Genomic DNA, 20,711 nt, shown 5'->3' with positions numbered 1-20,711 from the left:
TTACATTGATGACCTGACTGACTGAACAGTGATCTGATTTGCAGAGCTGATGTGTGTTCTCCATCTCTTTAGCCTGACGCTCAGACAAAACACTGAGTTATAAATAACCATTAGAGCTCCCTGACAACAGTCACATACACTCTTGAACTGCACTGTCATTTACCACATGCTCATTTTAATGCAAGAGGTATAATTAAGTAAATTTAGGGTGTTATTTTAGGATTATCCTTTAAAGAGTTTTGTCTGATTGCAGGTCATTTTTTGAAAACTATGTTGTCCAACATTAGTCCCACAAACGATAATGGTGGTAAATACTGTATAATAGCCCTATGAATCTACACTAAATAGTACTTTGGGTCATTTGTTTGTCGTGGCTTGCTTGGTTGGGAGCTGCACTACGATGGATTTGCTCTTCAGTGTTTGGACTTACAGCAGTGAAATTTAAACCACACTGAACCTCAACTCTGAAAAACTGGACTGACACATTTTAAATTTGGTAGAACTTTGTACATTGTAAAAGCACTATAGAAATAAACATGAATTGAATAGTATTTAATTATTATTTACATTTACTTAAATAAGACTAAGATTTTTGTTTGAAGAACACATTTACATAAAAACATGATTTCAATCTTATCAATTCAACTTCAATTTACGATTGTAAATGTGGGAAGTTTCTCAAAATAATAGGTTTATGTTTACAAACTGTAGACTTATAACTAGGGCCAGACAGAATTTGCGGACATTTTTTGCTATTTTTGCAAAGAATTTTGTAAAAAAAAATTGTGGATTTATGCGGAATGACTTTAGAAGAATCATATCTAAAAACGTAATATATGAAAAAAAAACAATAATACCTTTAATAACTTTTATTTAATGTTTACAATGCAAATGCAATTAGATCCACTTATTTGGTAAACAAAGCAAGTCTCTTATATAATAGATCTACCAAAAGACTGAAAATATTACTTTACAAACTGTTTTGGAAATTAATCATATGAATATTTTCATATTTGTTAATAATAAAACAGGAATTAATTTAAATATAAGTATAATTTATATATAGAATAAATATGAGTTTACGCACATTTATACAAGTAAATAAATAGACTCAATGATGGACTAAAAGCAGCAGAGAGTGAAGTTAGTACATAAAGCTATGCGTTAATGTAAGGAAAATAGCTTTAAATAGAAAATAAACTTGAGAGAATACAGACTTTGCTGCCAAACAGGAACCAGGAAAAAATTATTTAGGAAGGTGCTGTATGCATTTTATTTGATTTATTTAGAGTTTTTTTATGTATTGTTTAAATGCATTTTAGATTGATTGTAAAGTTAAAAAAAAAAAAAAAACTTTCCAGTTTTGAAACATGGAGCATATATATTTTTTCCAACTTAGAAATTGGACCTTTCTAAATGAAAACTGACACAAACAAACAAGTAATGACAAGTAATAAACCTAAAAATAAATATTCATATTGAAAATGCTAAAAGCAGCACTTATTAAACGTTATACAAAATAGTGTGGAAATATTAAATATATTTATTTAAAAAGAAGAAAAAAATTACATTTAAATTAAATGTTTAGAAAACAATAATAAAATAACTTTGCATGACCAAAATTGACTTGCAGCATAGACATATTTCAAATTTAAGCATAATTTTAAACTGATTAGTAATTAAAGAAAAAAAATTATAATGTAAAATGTACAGAAAACATATGCAAACGCAAATATAACCGATCAAATTCTCTCTGCGCAAAACCTTCACATTTTATTGATTATTTTCAGGTTTTATCTAATATTGTCCTCTTGTTTACCCACACAGCTGACGTGACAGATTCCATGTGATTAAGGTGACATGCAAATTTAATCTTCTCACTATTATTTGAATGTTAAATGAACGGCTGACTGGTTATACAAGTTTCTATTAAGGAAACACTGCAGTTTTTATCTGCTATTCTACTAAGTAAGCAAAGCAAGTGGGCCATAAAAACACAGATAATGCTCATTCAAAATGGGGCGGATGTGGTTTTAGAGAATGACACTGCTGTGTGACTTAATAAAAACAGCAAACTGACCAAACGCTGCATGGAACTCGGAAAATATGCTGCTGCTCTATATTTGACCATTTAAAGGAACATTCTCGATTTACAACTCCCCTAAAGTTAAATAGATTACGTTTTACCATTTTTTGAATCCATTCAGCTGATTTCTGGATCCGGTGGGAGCAATTTTAGCTTAGCACAAATCATATTAGACCAGTGGTGCCCAAAGTCCTTCACGGCTAGTGTCCTGTGAAGTTTATTTCCAATCAGACGCACCTGGGCTAGCTAATCAAGCTCTTACTAGCGTTTCGAGAGAGATGCATAGCTACGCGTGTGTTGAGGTATGTTGAAACTAAAATCTGCTGGACACCGGCCCTCCAGGACTGAGTTTAAGCAACCCTGAATTATTATTATTATTTATTTATTTACTGTTTATATATTGTCGACGGTGGGAGCGGACAGACACATAGAAATCCCCGAAGGGCTGTTTATTTACAGTGTAGGGTGTGAAGGTTGTGGTGCCTTATATTCCCCTCTCTTAACGAGTCTCACCTGGCCCCGATAGGCGTGCTGATTGAGGTGAGTTTTATCAATGGCGACGCTGAAACCACACCGGCAGGTCTGCCACAATATTGATAATTTTCCCATTTTAAGCTTGACACTTCTGTGGTTATACTGTTTACTAAGACTGAGAGAAAATTAAATGTGGCTATTTTCTAGGCCAATATGGATTGGTATGATAATCAAGGAACTTTGCTGCATAGCTGCAGCAAGAGCAGTGATATTAACCAGCCCCTGAAAATAGTGCCCAGCTAGGTAAGTTAACAGCAGTGTTGTCAGATGTAGCTGACTGATTCCAGCCCCAAAACTATCCAAAACCCGCCGAAATGCAAAAAGACCCGCCCAGTCATCTGGAAATCAAGCTAAGTGGGGGATGACGGTCGCGGAGATCACCAATCTGCCAACACTAGTTGACAGGGCTGCTTAATACCATTGTGCCTGCTGCAGCCATTGTACTGCAGCAAAGTTTCTCGATTATTACGCAAGAATGACAGTATAGTTCCTAGCAATATGTCTAGAAAATAGTAACTTTTAATTTTCTGTCAGTCTAACCAGTCGAAACTGGTCAATTTTGAGTGAGATGCTAATGGTCTAATCAAATTCCATGATTTATGCTAAGCTAAAAGCATTCTCGCCAGATTAGCTTAATGGAACGTTACACTCAAGGGAAAAAATGACATTTAAAACAATTTTTTTTTGGACAAAAACAAACACCCACACATTCTCTTTTAGACTTTATTGATTCGGTTGACGCATATAGATGATTCACTTTCTTCAGAAAGAGACAATTGTATTTGCTGATATGCTCTAGAATCTCAGTTATGAACAAAGTGCATGAAACACAGACTAGTACAAATAAATAAATATTATTTTAACAAAACAAGGTAAGATATTACAAAATAAGGTTCAAGTATCAGAAGCAAACATGAATTACAGTTAAGAGCCAATATACAAGATTGCACCTAGTCGTGTGATGAACTTAATTGTTTTTACATTACAAAGCAACAACTAGACATCTTCTCAGAAACATCCGTTTACAGTTAAAGCCGGTTCTTTGAATTTGACTCCCTTCCTACAAAAATCTATTATATATTCAAATTGTAAACATTTGGTTAAGAGGATAAATCTGTACATACATATTATATCAAACGCTAGTTTAAACTCTTGTGGCTGTGACAAGAAATTGAAATGATAAAGCTAAAGCTACTTCAAATGTTACATTTTTTTAAATGTATAATTATCATATTAGAATACAAAAAAGCAGCTCTGGCCTGATAGCTCAAGCACTAGGCACTCTAGGGAATTAATAAATGAACAGTATAAAAAATTGTATCTGATATTTATCACACCATCAAACACATTAAATATAAACAACCAATATAAACACTGTTTCACTTCGTTCCATCCAAACGCTCAATAAAACACCCTGTTTTCATAACCTTATGCATTGACCTTGTCATCAGGTCTCCAAAGCACACAAATTACATACCTAAAAACACTCACAATCCATATCATAACGCAAATCAAGTGAAACTGCAGCAGACGACATGAGAACTTACAAACACTCTTCAAAACTGCCAGCAGCATTAAAAAGAACGAAATTGGTATGATTTGTTATTGCCCTTCAAAAAAACGAAGACAAACAAATGCAAATGATCTAAATGTGCAATTAGAATGTGCAATTTAGTTTGCAGCACATGATAGCGAGTGCAGAATGGACACAAATCAGCCCACTAACATCTGTGAGTGATCTTTGGTCTTTTTTTAGCGTCGTCGTTTCGAAGTCTCAGGGCTTATTCTTACCATCAGTGTTACACATCTGGCTGAGACCAGATCTTCAATATCAACTAGTGGTATCCTGTTATATAAACAGGGAATAGTGTCCAAAAATGTGGGGCGAGGGGTTATAAATTGGTAATCCCTACCACTGTGCTCTGGATACAATTCATATCCAAAAACTCCTTACTAGTACAAACCACATAATATGTGCATTCCTTACAAATAGGAGTAACCCAAGGGTCCATTTCTTTTCTTTATGTGGGAAAAGGAGAGGAAGCAGCTTGACAGAAAACTCTTCCACGTTGAGTAAAGCTTTACAGCCGAATAATCTCACAGGCAAAGTTGAGGGGCTTCATGGCACTCTATACAGCATTTCTTCAGGTTCTGCAGAAAAAAGAAGGTCAAACGATTGGTTATTCACTGAACAGAATGTCTACTCATCAGTTATCCGCTAGCTAATAGCATAACAGCATTTAGCATAACAAAAAAACTGTTGTTTTTGGCAAGTCCACATGGAAGCTGCTTTCACAAAATACTGAAAAATTCAACAACAATCGGAAGCTATGAAACTAAAGGAATGCAAAACATGTAGATATTTTGCATTCCGTGTATGTTTATTTCATATTTTTGGCTAATTTAGGATAATTGAAGCTGACTAAAACAATTTTTCTACTAAAGAAGATTCATCATTAATTCCATTTCAAATTTAAGTGTTAAATAAGAAATATATAAATAAAAGGTCCTGGTAATAGACTACAATTTTAAAAATTAAGAGTTTTATTTATATTTATGTGATTTATGTAGATTTTAAGTATTGAGTCAAATATATAGAGTAACTGACTTTTCAGACAAAGTAATTAAAGTAAGTATTTACTATTTTGAGGTAACTAACCCAACAGTGTTTTTGGTAAACCGATTACCATTTGTATAACTGCATTTTTACTATGAACACCATGTTAAACTGTGGTTAGTTAAGCAAAACTGCATGACTGTTTGCTCCTTACTATGATTTTTTGGTTTAAATTAGTGAAACCCTTGACGCATTCCATTTTTGCTATACTAGTATTTGGCTAATCTACAAATTTTTCTATTTTATTTGTAGTAAATCCATGGTTATTTTTTATAGGGTGTATTGCAGATATCCAAAGTCTCCCGGAAGTTCCGGCATAGAGACTCCCGGGTGCCCATAAACGAATGATAATCTCCCGGAAACCGCGCGTCTCCCGCCCCGTGTTCTTACATTTTATCCTATTCATTAGATTATGCTACCAGTACTGTGTTTGAATGGTTCTAAGGTTGGGGTTAGGTATTAGGTAGGCGATATTACAGCTTCATATCACACTAATCCACATAAAAATTTGCACTGGTAGCAAAATCTGATGGTTAGCATATTGCGGCATCAAAATGTGCTGCCTACTTTTTGAATGGGAGGTAGAACAATCTGACAAGGTAGGACAAAAAAGAACAGTTTAATTGATAGCAGTTTAATTTCGTCACCCACCGCAACGCTAGATCGGTGACGTCTTGCCCCCATCCCCTATTCAGATTTGTCGCACAAAGTCCATCAAACCTTAAAACATACATTATTGATAATATGCTATACTATTTAGCTAATCTACAACATAAGCTTCAGTGAGCTTTACCTCTGAAAGAGCAGGACTGACACCACTTGTAGGTAATGTAAAAAAGAGCGTCTTTAAGCATGCAAAAGATGAAGAAGAGAAAGAAAAAGTGATCATTTGTAGAACAAAAGAAAAAGTGGCTAATGAAAATCTAGATTTGTAATGTAACTATTATAATTGTCCAGGTGTATACTGTCATCAGTGCCACCTTTAAAGGGCCACTAAATTTATCTTTGAAATGAGTTGTAGTTTTTTCTGCAGTAACATTTTTCACCCTTAATCTCAAACAAGCAAGACTCCTGCTGTAGCTTTAAGACTCTGATATGCAAATAAGGCTGGTTATGATTGGTTATTCTTGGATATCAAAGATTAGGTAACAAAATACAGCACAGGTAATAGTATAGTTGTCACATTTAGTTTCAATAAATCACCAAGTGACAAATACTTGACAACTGAATGTAAATATGAGTTAGTTTCTCACATTTAAAGGGATAGTTCACCCTCAAAAATGTATTTTCTCATTATTTGCTCACCTTCAAGTGGTTATAAACCTTTATGGGTTTATTATGTTGAACACTTGAGGCATTTGGAAGAAAGCTGAAAACCTGTAATCATTGACTTCCATAGTTGGAAAAATAAATACTATGGAGGTCAATGATTACAGGTTTTGAGCTTTCTTCCAAATATCTAAAGTAAATCAGTTTTAAAAACAAGTAAATGATGACAGAATTTCCAATTTTGGGTGAACTATACCTTTAAATAATAACAATAAGCCCATGTATAATAATTTGTTGTATGGTTAATTTAAAGGCACAGCTTACCCAAAATGTTTTTAATTCTGTCATTTACTCACCCTGTTGTACAGAGAATAAGATATTTAGAAGAATGTTGAACCACTTCAACTATGTGAATAAAACATTTTTTTTGTCTTCAATAAAATAAAGAGTACATTTGAATTTTGGGGGTGAACTGTTCCTTTAGAAATGCTGGCTAAGTTATGTGATGCTCAAGCTGGATGGGTTTGACAGGGGAAATTTTATCTGAAGCTGACAAGAAAGAAACAGAAGGAGGAAATACTCACAGACAAGCTTCGCTAAGCCAGTTCTGTAGCACATAAGCGAGAATGAGGAAGGACAGGTTCGGGGAAACAGAGAGAAACAGGAAAAGAACGTGAAAAAGGGAAAGCATGAAATTATTAGTTTGTGACTGGAAGGTTATGAGAGTGAAGTTCCGGCACAGAACGAGTGTTTATTTCTTACCTGTGTGGACAGAGCCAGTGTGGTGTGTGAGGCTGAGCACAGGGTCAGTTGAGCAGGCATCACTTCTCTAATGATTGGCTCATCCAGACCATCGATACGAGGCTTCTTATTGGGTTCAGGGCTGGTGAGAGGAGTCACGCTGTTTCTCCTGATTAAAGTGCTTGGGCCTCGCTTCACCTCCTGGAGGAAGAGATTTAGACAATTTAGAAGAAAGATCGCAATCTGAACAGCTATTGTGTGTATTTATAGCTTTGAAGGGAAAGCCCAATTTAAAATAAAAATGTAATTTAGAGTTTTTTAATTTATTAAAATAACAAAAAGAATACATGTTGTCAGAGATTGCATTACATTTGTGACCAAGGATAACAAAAATATTTTACAATATGTCTTATGTTGCATGAATATATTGACGGGAATAGACAAAAATACACTGAAAGAGACAAAAATAAAGGCAAAAAAAATTGAAGACATTGTCCATGTCCATGAAGACATTTTGTATATTTCCAACCATAAATATCACAACCCAATTCTTTCTATTAGTAATGAAAGAATCTGCGTGTGCAGAAATTAGCAGATTTCTGCAGATTTTTAGCTCATCATGAAGTCTATTTACTTGTGTAATTGTGTAAATAAATTTCACTAATATTATTAACAAATATGAAAATATTTATATGATTAATTTCCAATACAGTTTGTAAAGTAATATTACAGTTTGTCTTTTAGTAGATCTGTTATATGAGAGACTTGCTTAGTTTACCAAATAAGTGGGTCTAATTAGATTTGCATTCTGAGCATTCAATAAAAGTTAAAAAGGTATTATTTTTTATTTCATATGCTGTTTTTAGTTATGATAATCCCAAAATCATTCTGCATAAATCTGCAGATTTTTTACAAAATTATGCGAAGAAAAAAAAGCCAAAAAGATCCGCAGATTCTGCCTGCCCTAGCAATGAGGATTGCTAAGAACTTTATTTGGACAACTTAAAATATTTTTTTAATGTGGACAACTTATTTTTTATATTATATAATTTTTTTTTTAAATGCTCTAAATGGCACTATTTTTATTTGGAATTGAGAGATCTTTCTAGTATATGTTTCTAATAAAACAAATCTTAACATATCGAATAAATCCAGAAAAAGTGAAAACTACTAGCCCCCAGTATATGTGACTATGAGTGTGTGCTTACCTCCGGTCTTTCTCTGTGTGTGTTCACTGCCTCCACATTCAGAGAGATAGATTCCACTTTGCATCCTATTGAAATACAAAATATTAATACAATTAGTCTGGGTTATACCTTCAGATTACGCATGTAGGATATTAGGAAGTAAAAATAGTGTACCGTAAGCCACTGGGGTCAGCTTGAGTACGGTGTGGAGAGGACACTTCAGATATGGCATCTCATCTGGCAACACGAAATTAAATGTCAGTAAGGCTGCACTGCTAAATGAGGATGGAAAAGTGGAGTTATACAAATGAGGGAAGGAATTTAATGGGACAGTTCACCCAAAAAAAAAAATATTTAGATGATTCTGAATTTAACAGTTTTTGACAAAAAATGTATACGATTTGGCTTATCTTTAACACAACAGCAGCATTTGGGAGGCCTAAACATGCAAACTTTTTAAAGTGTGAATTTTTTTTTAAAATTATATCATTGTTGTCTAAGTGTAAAATCTGCAAAAATTGGGAAAATGGTGATCTCATTTTATGTGTTCAGTCTATAGCATGGGTCTCAAACTCGATTCCTGCAGGGCTGCAGCTCTGCAGTTTTGCTCCAACCCTGATCAAACACAGCTGATCCAACTAAAGAAGGTGTTCATGACTCCTTTGAACACTTCGATTATTGGGATCAGCTGTGTTTGATTGGGTTGGAGCAAAATTGTGCAGAGCTGCGGCCCTCCTGGAATCGAGTTTGAGACCTATGGTCTATAGGCATGTGCGAGCACTTCTAAAACACTTCATAAATGGCCCCTCATACAATAGCTTTCTTAAAATCAAGCCCTTTACTGCAACATTTTGTTTCAATTCATTATTCAAAATATCAGTATTTTTGAGTTTCCAGGTCAAACTAATAGACTTGAACAGCTAGTTCATTAATTTTAATATGAATGTTTTCTAAGCTTCTCCAAAAGCCTCGCTTCCTGTCTTATTAGTTTAAACTGATTGAGTAAAGCCTAACATGAAGACTATTTCTGCATGAAGAACTGGTTGAAGAATCTCACCTGCACTTTTGTCCAGGAAATAGGCGAGTAGGCATCGCATAACCGCCTGGTGGCAGATGACCAGAACATTTTCCTGTCGCTCCATTTCCATGATCACTGGCTCCACACGTTGAACCAAATCCTGGTATGACTGCAAAACAACAAACCTTTCATTAAAGACACCTTCTCCTTTATCATACTAAAACGTAGATGTTTCATCTGTTTGTACCTCTCCGGAGGGGTAGCGGTAGTAGTATTTGTCCTGATCTCTGAGAGAAAACTCTTCTGGAAACCTCTCCCTCACTTCTTCATAGGTCATCTCCTCACACACACCCTGTAACACAATTATTGATACATTTTTAAAAGAGTAACATGACAGAAATACAACCCAGAAATTTATGCAGGATAACTTACGGCATCAATCTCATTGAGGGCTTTCCACTGTTCGTACGGCACATTGAGAGCCTCAGCTGTTTGGATACTACGCTTCAGCTGGCTGGTCCAAACCTTCAAATCCTTCAAGTTCTGCTCCTCCACAAACTTAGCAAGAGCACCTGCAAACTACAGAGGAACATAGTTGTATAATTTAGGGCCTCTGGCAAGTACACTCTGTTTCAGACTTTACAAACACTGTCCTTGGCATCAAACTGAGCTTCTTGGTCTAAACATGCCTGCCTATGACGACTTGCAAGGTTATGCATCATTTTAAAAGTAATTTAAAAGTAATTACCCAACCTCACAAGTTGAGATTTAAGAGCGTAGTAGTACCTTTCGTCCTCGTGTAGACAGACCAGAATCTCCTCCCAGTCTGCCCTGGAGGTTGTGCTGGCTCTCGCCATGACGGCATAAATAAATGGAGCGCGGCTGCACGTGGATATTCATCAAATAGTACACGATGCGACTCTGGATGTGGTCTTGAATGCGGTTGACCAGGAATCTGCGACCGACGTCGATCACTTTGATGAAGGACAAGCTTCTGTTGGGACAAGCAAAAAGAAGTGGTTATTAATCTTGTGTCAGGACAATGATGCAATAAAAAGGAAAAGTATTGACGTTGTTTGGTGTAAAAAATTTACAAAATGATTAAAAATGCTGCATTACACATGTCAGGCCAGCAGTGGGCCATGCTAATCTGTAAACAAACATTGAACGTGATATGCTTGCTTCTGATGCCACAAAATATGCTAATTTAAAGGCACAGTATGCCATTTTCATCACTATTCACAACAAACAAAGCCGTATTTTAATGACACCATGTCTGAGTATGGAATCATGGGAGTTGTCATTTTCATTATATAGTATGAGACTCCTGAAGAAATCATGCTCATGGATGAGCTATGCGTATAATTAGCTCTCTGCAACTCTCACATAATGGACAACAGTCATGTCACTGGTTAAAATTGCTTGTTTCTCTGAACTTGAACATTGTTTGGAATGTTTAGGACTATGTAAGTACATAAGTCAGCCACATATATAATCACTGGATTAGTGTTTTGTGGATATTTTAATAAAAAGTCTTACATGTTGTGTCTATACATATACTTGCGCAGTCAACTGTGTGTATTTGTAGTGTTCAATCTAAAACTAACCTGTCATACTGGTCAGGGTCAAGAGGCTGATAGTTCATTCTGTAACATTCGATTCTTTTCTTGAAGTCCTCCATGGCATCTGTCCTGTTGCAATCTTGGTAGTCTGGACATGACACCTTAACTTCCTGTTTGGGATTCAAAGTTAACTTTATCAAATCAAGCAGATTAGATATTTTCTACTGTTTGTCATAAAACTTACCAGGATATTACAGGCGATAACGTTTGGGTCCTCACACACAGACTCGATGAAGAAAATCTGTGAAGTACAGTCACATTAGCAGTCTTCATCACTCTAATTATCACTAATAGCAATCTTCAAGAGAAAATAACCAACCTTGAAGCCATTTTCTGCACCAAACTCCAAGATCATATCTCGTCGATCTCTGGTTGTGTTTGTTGCATCAAAAACCTGTGGAAAAAAGAGACATTTGTCATGATCGACTTTCTTTAGCACGTCTTAACAGTGTCTTAACTGTTTATACATCTACAGCAGATACTTACAGCCACTTGACCGTCCTCTTCAGTGAGGTAATTCTTGACATCTCTAAGAGCGGCCAGGGCACACTGCCTGTTGACGAAATACAAAACGATTGATAACCCTGTAAATGAGTTTAGTCCATAAACATGTTGAAATTGGGACACTATGACAACTCACTGTCTGATTTTTACAGCATCCTCATTGTCTGATTTGAAGAAATCATAGGAGCTGTAGTGTTTCACTGCCTCACGACGATACTCGCCAACATTAAAGACTGGAAATAGAAATTTTTAATAGTTAATTCCTGCAAATTGGCAATTGACAAAAAAAGAAAAAAACAGCTATATTTATGATGTTGGGGGTAATAGATGGGGTCACTTTATCATACTTTTACCGAACTCGACCATAAATTTGTCCTATGGTGTGACAAAGACAGACAACTTTTAAAATACAAATAGTGTGAGGGCCATTTATCTTCATTGTTGCATACTTTTCTTCATATAGTGCAATTTATTTTGTATGAAATTATGAATGATATATTTTCTCCATGACTTGTTGGACATTTTTTTTTTTAATTCTTTTGAAACAAGGTCTGGGAGCACAATCTCATTTAAAGTTAAAGCGACAGTCACCCAAACGGCACAACTTGGATGAATGAAAGTCTAAAATGGGCAGTTCTAAAGAGTTATAAAAAATTATTTATGGGGTATTTTGAGCTGAAATTGACATCAGAGAGTTATTTTATCTTGTAAAAAGGGGCATAATACGTCCTCTTTAAAGGATGACTACTAATTATATTAATTTATGTCATGTTTGTCATTGAAAATGTAATGTCACATCAACAACCCATATATATATAAATATATATAAATATATATATATATATATATATATATATATATATATATATATATATATATATATATATATATATATATATATATATATACACATATCAGGGTATATACAGGAATGAGCGATTGAAATTCAATACCTTTTAAGATCTTATTAAGACTCTTTGCATACACTTTAAGACCTCATCACCAGTAACATTGCCGACATTTTAACCTGCTGTATATTTACTAAATACTGATTTATCAAAAAAAATTGTATACTTTTATAGACCCTGTGGACACCCTGTATGTATGTATGCATGTATGTGTGTGTGTGTGTATGTATATATATATATATATATATATATTTTTTTTTTTTTTTTTTTTTTTTTTGTAGTATATATTTAGATTTTTTTCAATTAAGCAATGTTTGATTTTGTACCTTTTGTGGGGATTCCAATCCAGTTGAGGTAGCGAGTGAGTTTTCTGGACATATAAGTCTTGCCGCGAGCAGGAAGTCCGACCATCACAATCACTGTTGGAGGGTTTGCCAAATGAGGGCCTCCTCGTGCTAAAAACACAAAGATAAATTACAACAATCACATTTTGCTGGAAAAACATGGTCATGAATTTGCCTGTATTTGAAAAGCTTTCAAGGAAATGGATGCTATTATTCCATCAATTCCTCTCGCTCCAATGATTCGAGCACGTGAAGCCTGTTTGCGACCCATTTTGCAAGCTATTAATACAGTCAGCCAAAGATCAGGTCACTTGCGCACAGATGCACATTGAAAACTAAACATTTACTACGCTAAAGCACACGTGCACATTCCACGCCAGCATTAAACCAGGTCAGACGCAGATAAGTCTCACTTTCTGGTATACTCACAGACACATATATCCTGCAGTAAGTAAATGTTTGTGTTCATGTCTGACATTTAAAAATATATGGATTTTTGCAGTTCTGCATTAGGTTGGAGATTCAAGGAGCTTTGTATATTTTGATTGTGTTTCTTATTAATCATATTGTTTATAGGACAGAATCATCCTGAGAGAAAGTACTGCCCATTTTTCTGAATGAATTACAGGTGTTCACTGGAAGGTGGCCATGTGAATGGGGAATGGGATTGAGAAACAGTGTGGTCAGGGTTAATCTGTAAGAACGTCCTTAAAGAAGATCCCCAGCGGAAACACATGAGCTCATACTCGGCTCAGTCAGCAGAGACAGACTGTGAGCTTATTATTAAGCTTCTGCTGGATCCACATGCACTGACTAGACAGAATCAATAGGGAACACGTCTGGGGCATGATGATTCATCCCATAATACAAAAAATACTATATTATATTATGCTATTTTACCTTTTACAACGATCTATCATTCTGTATGTCTGTCTATATAGTTATAATTCACATATTGGACATTAATATTAATGTCCAATATGTTCTGAATATTATATTATATTATATTATAATAAACTATGACATTTAATCTATGAAAGTTCTATTTACCTATTTATAATCCACATATTAAATATATTTTCAGTTTTTAACATTATTTCAGTGATCAAAAAACAATAATAATTTTACCTTACATTTTAATTAATGTTTACCTTGTTATTTTTATTCTACCTACAATTAATGAATGTTAATATTAATAAGTTAACACTTTTGAACATTTCAGTCAAAACAAAACAAGTCTATCTATGTATCTATCTATCCAACTATCCATCATTTCAGTATCAGAACATCAGTCATTGTATGTCTTGTGTGTATAACCAGAATCAATTTTATTCCATATTCTGTTTATAAAAAACAGTCTTAGATAAATTTTAACTAAACTCTGCAGAAATATTACATAAATAAAACCATCACAAATAAATACAATATAAAAATATACACTGATTATTAATTTATTATTTATTATATATTCATTCATTCGTTCCTTTATTAATCAGGGGTCGCCACAGTGGAATGAACCACCAACTTATCCAGCAGTTTTACGCAGCGAATGCCCGTCCAGCTGCAACCCATCACTGGGAAACACCCATTCACTTTCATTCACACACATACACTACGGACAAATTAGTCTATTTGATTCACCTACCGCATGTCTTTGGACTGTGGGGGAAACCCACGCGAACACGAGGAAAAAAAGAAATGCCGACTGACCCAGCCGAGGCTCGAACCAGCGACCTTCTTCCTGTGAGGCGACAACGCTACCCACTGCGCCAAATTAAATATTTTTCCATATAATTTAGTTCAGAGTTTTGCTAATTAGTCATTGTGTAGATATAGTTTCTTATTGAAGTAAATTAACTGAACATCACGAAGGTCACAGTGATATGACTGACGCAGCAGTTATTAAATATGATGAGTAACTCCTCTGCATCTGCCTAATGGCATCACGCTCACGCCAAACCCAGGTAAAAATATTCGACCAATCAGAACCCACCATGAGTGAAAAAGCCAATATTTCTCTGCAAACTCTCTATTCAGAGCGCGCTTCAATGCGTGTCGTCATCAGCCTTAACAAAAGCCATGCGAGAGTTTCCATGCCAACAGAATCTTTTGAATCACTTGAATTCTTTAGAGTCGTGAGCCAGCAACTTCAGAATGTCCTTAGTTGGAACTACTAATTCCGTTGTCATGGCTACCGATGTGCCAATCATTATAAAATGTCAAAATTTTGCATATATATTAAAGAAAATTGCTGTTTTTCACTCCCAGTGATGGGTTGCAGCTGGAAGGACATCCGCTGCGTAAAACATATGCTGGATAAGTTGGCGGTTCATTCCGCTGTGGCGACCCCTAATTTATTAAGGGACTAAGCCGAAAAGAAAATGAATGAAAGAGTGATGAGTTTCTGAATTTTTCAGAAAAACTAAATGCTCTAAATAACAATGTTTAGTTTTAAATGTATGAAGTGAGACCTTTATAAAACAAATATTGCAATATTACTTTAACCCATACCATTTAAAAAGAATTTCAGATGGTTTCTTCATTTTTACAGAGCTTTATAAATTCATAATCTCAAATATATATAGCAAATATGACAAATATACATGCAGGAACGCAGTTGAAATGTCTAACATCAATATTAGACAGCATTTGTGTTTGTATCGCCATTCTTTATTATGAAAAAGTAAATAAATAAACATATGCAGTCACTTACATGCGCGGGGCATTGAAGGCTTGTCATCCTTCGAGGGAATCCAGATTTTTTGGATCCTGTTTTGGGTTAGTTCCCTTGGCATTCCTTAAAGATGTGGAACAATCAGCAAGATAACCGCAGCAGTTCACAGAGGCTTTTGGAATTCTACGCCTTGTTTAGTAAAACAAAAACCTTTAAGTTAAGACTGCTCTTCTGTGTATTAATGATCTTCCCTTTGAGTTGTTCGACGATTTTCGGTGGTTATATCTCGTACACCTCGTCTATTCGCTTCCCGGTAATCTCTAACATCACGTCTGTCGTCCTCTGTGCTTTAAATACGGAACCGGCGACACGATGACGTGACGCAGCTCCAGAGGGCGTATCTACTTTCAAACGCGTTCGCATGCGCCACCTTGCGGACAAATACAAAACATTGATTAATATTTAATTAAACGTTTAAAACGATTTGTTTAAACATTTGAAGAGTGCGTTTACATAAAACAAGATTTGTTAATGTTAATTTGATGTTCCTCTATCATTTCGGACGTTAATAACACGCATATAATCCTCCTGAGATGATAAAAGGGAATGGTAGGCTGTGTTAAAGATGCAGGTCACGTTTCAAGTGGGCATCCCCACGCATGCCTACGTGCGGGGAGTCACTACATCAATACATCAATCTCCATAAATTCCTGAAATAAGAACAAGGGTCTTTAAGCTGCAAAACACCGACCTATTGTAGTATTAATCATCATTTCCTGCAATAAAAACAGTAAATTATTGATCAACGTAACGATCAGATTTTAAATGCAAATAATATGATCTTCTGCATTTGCAGAAAGGTTATGTTCACAATTATTAACAAAATGAAATATAACTCGAGTCAAAATTATATTTTACTTGTATATAGGCTACAGCAACCAGGATTTGAGGGAAATCATCAGTTGCTCTACACATTTAGAGATTTTGTCATGTTAAAACTATCCTATATTTCGAACTTGCAGCCTCATTATTATTCACATATCTTTGGAGTATTAAATAAAAGTTGTTTTTTATAAAAAAAAATAAATAAAACAAAAAAGTACATTTAAAATAATTTTGTTCAAAATTTATAATAGCTATTGGCTTTATTCGTTTCTTATTTGTGTACAGTTATGATAGCTTAAATAAATAACGTGCTTTTCTTTGTATATCTTATATAAAAGTGAAATATGCTAGCATTGATGGAGATATAAAGGACTGAAAAATGCATTGTTGCTTTTGAGATCTGGGCTGAAATGCCGAGAGAGGTTGGCGACTCTCACATCTGCACGTACAGGATGAACACTGAAGGCGTGACATCACACTGCCAACCGCACCAAACCATTTGTCCAGCAAATATTACACTCGTTTTCAAGGTTTCCTACATAGAGTAGCTCATTAACTGCCATTTTAAAGGTTGACTGGGAAAATCAATCCCCTCACGCAAAGAAACGCGATCCTCAATGAAAGTGAGTTAATTGCAAATTATTTGAGGAGAGAATTGTATTTCCCCAAGGTTCAGGTCACTTTCTTGCGATTCCAAGAATCGGTTTGTCCCTGTTTGACGCTTTTGTAGCTCAGTGAACCGGTTTTCTGTTGGCTTCTGTGTTGACCCACTTCCAGATATCTGTCTGGGTGAGATTTGTTTAGTTGGCTGATGTTTGTGGGACACACTGGGTCAGCTGAAATTAATATCACTTTAAAACTGTATAGGTTACACCAAGTAAAAAGCATTAGGCTAGCAGTTACATATATAGTATGCATGTAGGTTTTTCGTTGGCTTTGATGATTCCATTCAGAACCTTTTCCATCCAGGAAGCCTGTTTCATTAACAAAAGGTGCTTTATAGTGGAAAAAATGGGTTCTTTAGATCATTTAAATGTTCTTAACACTCGGAAATAAATGGTACATTTAAGAACTCTTCTCTTCACAAAAAGTTTCACTTGGAACAAAAAAAAAAAAAGGTTTTTCTATGGAGTGTAAAACACACTTGTAACTGGCTTTTACTAGACTTTTACTTGTATAATTACACTTTAATATGTACTCCGTAAAATAATATTGCTGCCCTATATTATTTTGTTCAATCAAATTAACTCACATCATCAATCAAACAGACAAAAAACATTAAGCTAGACTTTGTAGAGGCTATAAAGTAAAAAAAAAGAAACCTGATTAACTTATTAAAACAAGTTAACAAAAACATCTGTTGTCATGAAAGTCAAATAATTTTTTACAATGTATACAAAATTGGTATGCTTTATTTTACAATAGTTATCGCGTAGTTACCAAAAAGCCCTGGGGTAAATAAACTTGCATGGTTTAAGCTTAGTTTCTGTGGTAGGTTAAGGGATAGTTTCTAGTTTTTACCCAGTTTCTGTAATGAATATTATAAAGCACAAATAACAGAACTCTAAAAAAATGAAGTGATCAGAACATCAACATCATTAATGAAGTGAAAAAATGCCACCGCATAAAATACAGTAGGCTAGCTCCATTTTCTAAAAGCACTGCATATTTTAAAAACGTCTTACGTTTCTGTCACACTGATAAATTCATAGAAAATTTAGCACTTTTTAAAATAGTTACATTTATGAAAAGTATTTTCATCTGAATCACACTATGCATGTATAAAAAAATAACCACCTTGTAAACCAGTTATCTTTAAAAAAGGGTTAAGTGGTAATATCAGCACTTCATAAAATAGTTACTAATAATATTTCTAAGTAGATGAGATTAGATTAATGGGAGTTACTTTCCTTAAAAAAGAAAGAAAGAATCTTAACTAATTCAACTTGTGATTTACACCTTGACAAAAATAGGCCAAAAATAAGCGAGGGAAATTACAGTAACAGATCCAAATCACATCTGGAGACTTGAAGGAGGGAACTTGTGGTGTTGTTTGTTACAACTCTTAACGCCTTTGTGAACAATGCACTAACAACTCAACTCTCGCCACTTGAGGGGTAGACTTAGGAATAATAGCTTCTTTCCATATAGATTCTACACTTACTTGAGCAATTAAAATAAAAAAAAAACTTCATTCTAACCAATGAAAACACACTCAGACAGCTTCATGCATAGTAGACTGTATACACTGCCTGACAAAAGTCTTGTTGTCAATCCAAATTGTAAGAGCAGCAAATAATAACTTGATTTCTAGTTCATCATTTGGAAAGGTGGCAGACGGTCGATTTTTCAGATAAAGCATCTGTTGAACTGCATCCAAATCATCACAAATACTGCAGAGGACCTTTTGGAATCACATGGACCCAAGATACTCATAGAAATCAGTCAAGTTTGGTAAAGGAAAAATTATGGCTTGGGGTTACATTCAGATCTGCAAAGTGGATAGCAACATCAATATCACATCAAAGTTCCTGAAAGCAAAGAAGGTCAAGGTTCTCCATGATTGGCCAGGCCAGTTACCAGTTATGAACAATATTGAGCATGTCTGGGGTAAAATAGAGGAGGAGGCATTGAGAAGGCAACACTTTCTTTGCCATTCCAGAAGACTTTATTTGAGTCATTGCAGAAATGTATGGATGCCGTCATCCAAGCTCATAGGAGTCATATACAATATTAATTATTTTTCCACTGCACCATGACTTTATATTCTATACTGTACATTATTTCTGTTAAGTGACAGAAGCAAAGTCGGACCTTACTGTGCTTATTAAATAACTAAAAATCAAGGCATGATCATATTTTCTTTTAATAAAATAAGCATAATCTAGAGGCCTTTGAGTTTAATATAAGCCACTTCTGATACCAAATGATCAACTAGAAGTCAAGTTATTATTTGTTGTTCCTAGAACTTGGATAGGCGACAAGACTTTTGTCAGGCAGTGTAGAATGCCTTACACAAATGTTTCTTCTGACTGAGCCAGAAAATTGGATGGGTAAACAAGTCTGTTTTTGCAGAGTAGATGCACGAAGCAGGCATGCATCACAGTAAACGCAAGCCTCAAATAAGCACTGAACTGTACTGTACATAGGCATGCGGTTAGCATGAAGTGTTGACAAACTTGTTGCTCACAGGAATACAAGAGCAGATTGAAAAAAGCAAGTGTAAGACAGGGATCCCAAAGTCGGCCGTGAAGCTGATGCAGTCCTTGCAAGGATAGGATGTCAAAACCAGAAATAGACCAGAGAGAACATGAAACACACACACTGTGAAGTGTACACAGTTACACACATCTTAATGTCCTGAATAATGAACGAGTCTTTCATTAAAGGAAAGATTCAGAACATCTAAGAAGATATTGTAAAGGACGCGTTTAGTGTTACATGGAAATGCATATTGATTAATGCAATATCCTTTAGGTGTGTTTTATGGAACTACTACAGACATTACACTGTAAAGTCAAACAGAGTCATGAGCATAAATTAATTTCAAGTTGAAGTGCAAGGAGTCATTTCCAGGAAACAGGGTCCAGACGAGTGTACTAATGTCCTGTTTACTGTAAATTGACCTGGCAATCCAACCCCTTCACTCTTACATCACATACAAGGACAGCAATGCAATTCAAAAACAAACAGCAACTAATCAACGCTTCCCTGACGCAGTTAAGCAGCTCACGTAATGAATTAACCTGGCGCATGTTTGGATGAAGGCCAGACCAAAGACATACTCGTTCATCCTCTATGACTTCTGCTGAGGAGCACAGTGTTTTAAGAACTTACAAACTAAGCTAACCAAAACACTGCAAAATAAGACAAAACAAAGTTAAACAAAACACTGAGATGTAAAGAAAATAAAACACACAGACAAAACAAAAAGTAAAGCGAAATAAAATCTAAAAAAACATTAAAACTGTACACAAAACACACAGGAGACAAAACAAGCAAACAAAGCTAAACAAAAAAGAACACAATTCTGATATATGACAAAACAAAACATTCAGAACATGAGACAAAACAAAACACAGCAACAAATAGAACAAAAAACAAAATGTGAAGATACGACAAAAAAAAAAACTAGATGCTTTCCTAAATATTTTCTTTTCTACAGAAGTTTAGTTTCTGTCTCAGAAGTAAACAAAGCTGACTAAACTAAGTCAAAAAAGCGTTTTGAAAAGTATGTGAGGCTAAAAATAATCCACCTAATCAATCTAAAATAATAAACCACTACATAAACACCAGAACTATAAATATCTCTATCCACACCA

General features: G+C 34.9%; 1 protein-coding gene across 3 annotated transcripts; it reads right to left on the bottom strand.

Moving 5' to 3' along the window:
- Positions 1 to 3,329: 3,329 nt before the first annotated feature.
- pfkfb3 (6-phosphofructo-2-kinase/fructose-2,6-biphosphatase 3) lies at positions 3,330 to 15,849 on the bottom strand. 3 transcript variants are annotated; one of them, XM_056455475.1, is made up of 16 exons: positions 15,544 to 15,848; positions 12,813 to 12,941; positions 11,715 to 11,811; positions 11,561 to 11,627; positions 11,394 to 11,468; positions 11,259 to 11,315; positions 11,060 to 11,184; positions 10,239 to 10,446; positions 9,885 to 10,031; positions 9,700 to 9,804; positions 9,492 to 9,621; positions 8,609 to 8,671; positions 8,456 to 8,520; positions 7,269 to 7,448; positions 7,091 to 7,113; positions 3,330 to 4,771 (listed from the first exon to the last, which is right to left on the bottom strand). In XM_056455475.1, the coding sequence occupies exons 1-16, from the start codon at positions 15,623 to 15,625 to the stop codon at positions 4,765 to 4,767; spliced, it is 1,560 nt and encodes a 519-aa protein (XP_056311450.1). In that variant the 5' UTR covers positions 15,626 to 15,848; the 3' UTR covers positions 3,330 to 4,764. The 3 variants fall into 3 exon arrangements, with proteins under 3 accessions (XP_056311450.1, XP_056311449.1, XP_056311451.1); XM_056455476.1 differs by lacking the exon at positions 3,330 to 4,771 and adding an exon at positions 5,286 to 6,081 and having other exon boundaries at positions 15,544 to 15,849; XM_056455474.1 differs by lacking the exon at positions 7,091 to 7,113.
- Between the last annotated feature and the right edge of the window lie 4,862 nt (positions 15,850 to 20,711).

The sequence above is a fragment of the Danio aesculapii genome, chromosome 4 (assembly GCF_903798145.1).
Source record: "Danio aesculapii chromosome 4, fDanAes4.1, whole genome shotgun sequence".
In the NCBI taxonomy this organism is placed as follows: Eukaryota; Metazoa; Chordata; class Actinopteri; order Cypriniformes; family Danionidae; genus Danio; species Danio aesculapii.
The sequence above is the reverse complement of the archived record's forward strand: the minus strand, read 5'-3'. Positions and strand labels throughout refer to the sequence as shown.

Coding starts and splice junctions, on each gene's coding strand:
- pfkfb3 (XM_056455476.1), bottom strand. CDS start 15,625: ATGCCAAGGGAACTAACCCAAAACAGGATCCAAAAAATCTGGATTCCC. Junction 12,942..15,543: donor GCCTTCAATGCCCCGCGCAT/GTAAGTGACTGC, acceptor TTGTGTTTTTAG/CACGAGGAGGCCCTCATTTG. Junction 11,812..12,812: donor GATTGGAATCCCCACAAAAG/GTACAAAATCAA, acceptor TTCTATTTCCAG/TCTTTAATGTTGGCGAGTAT.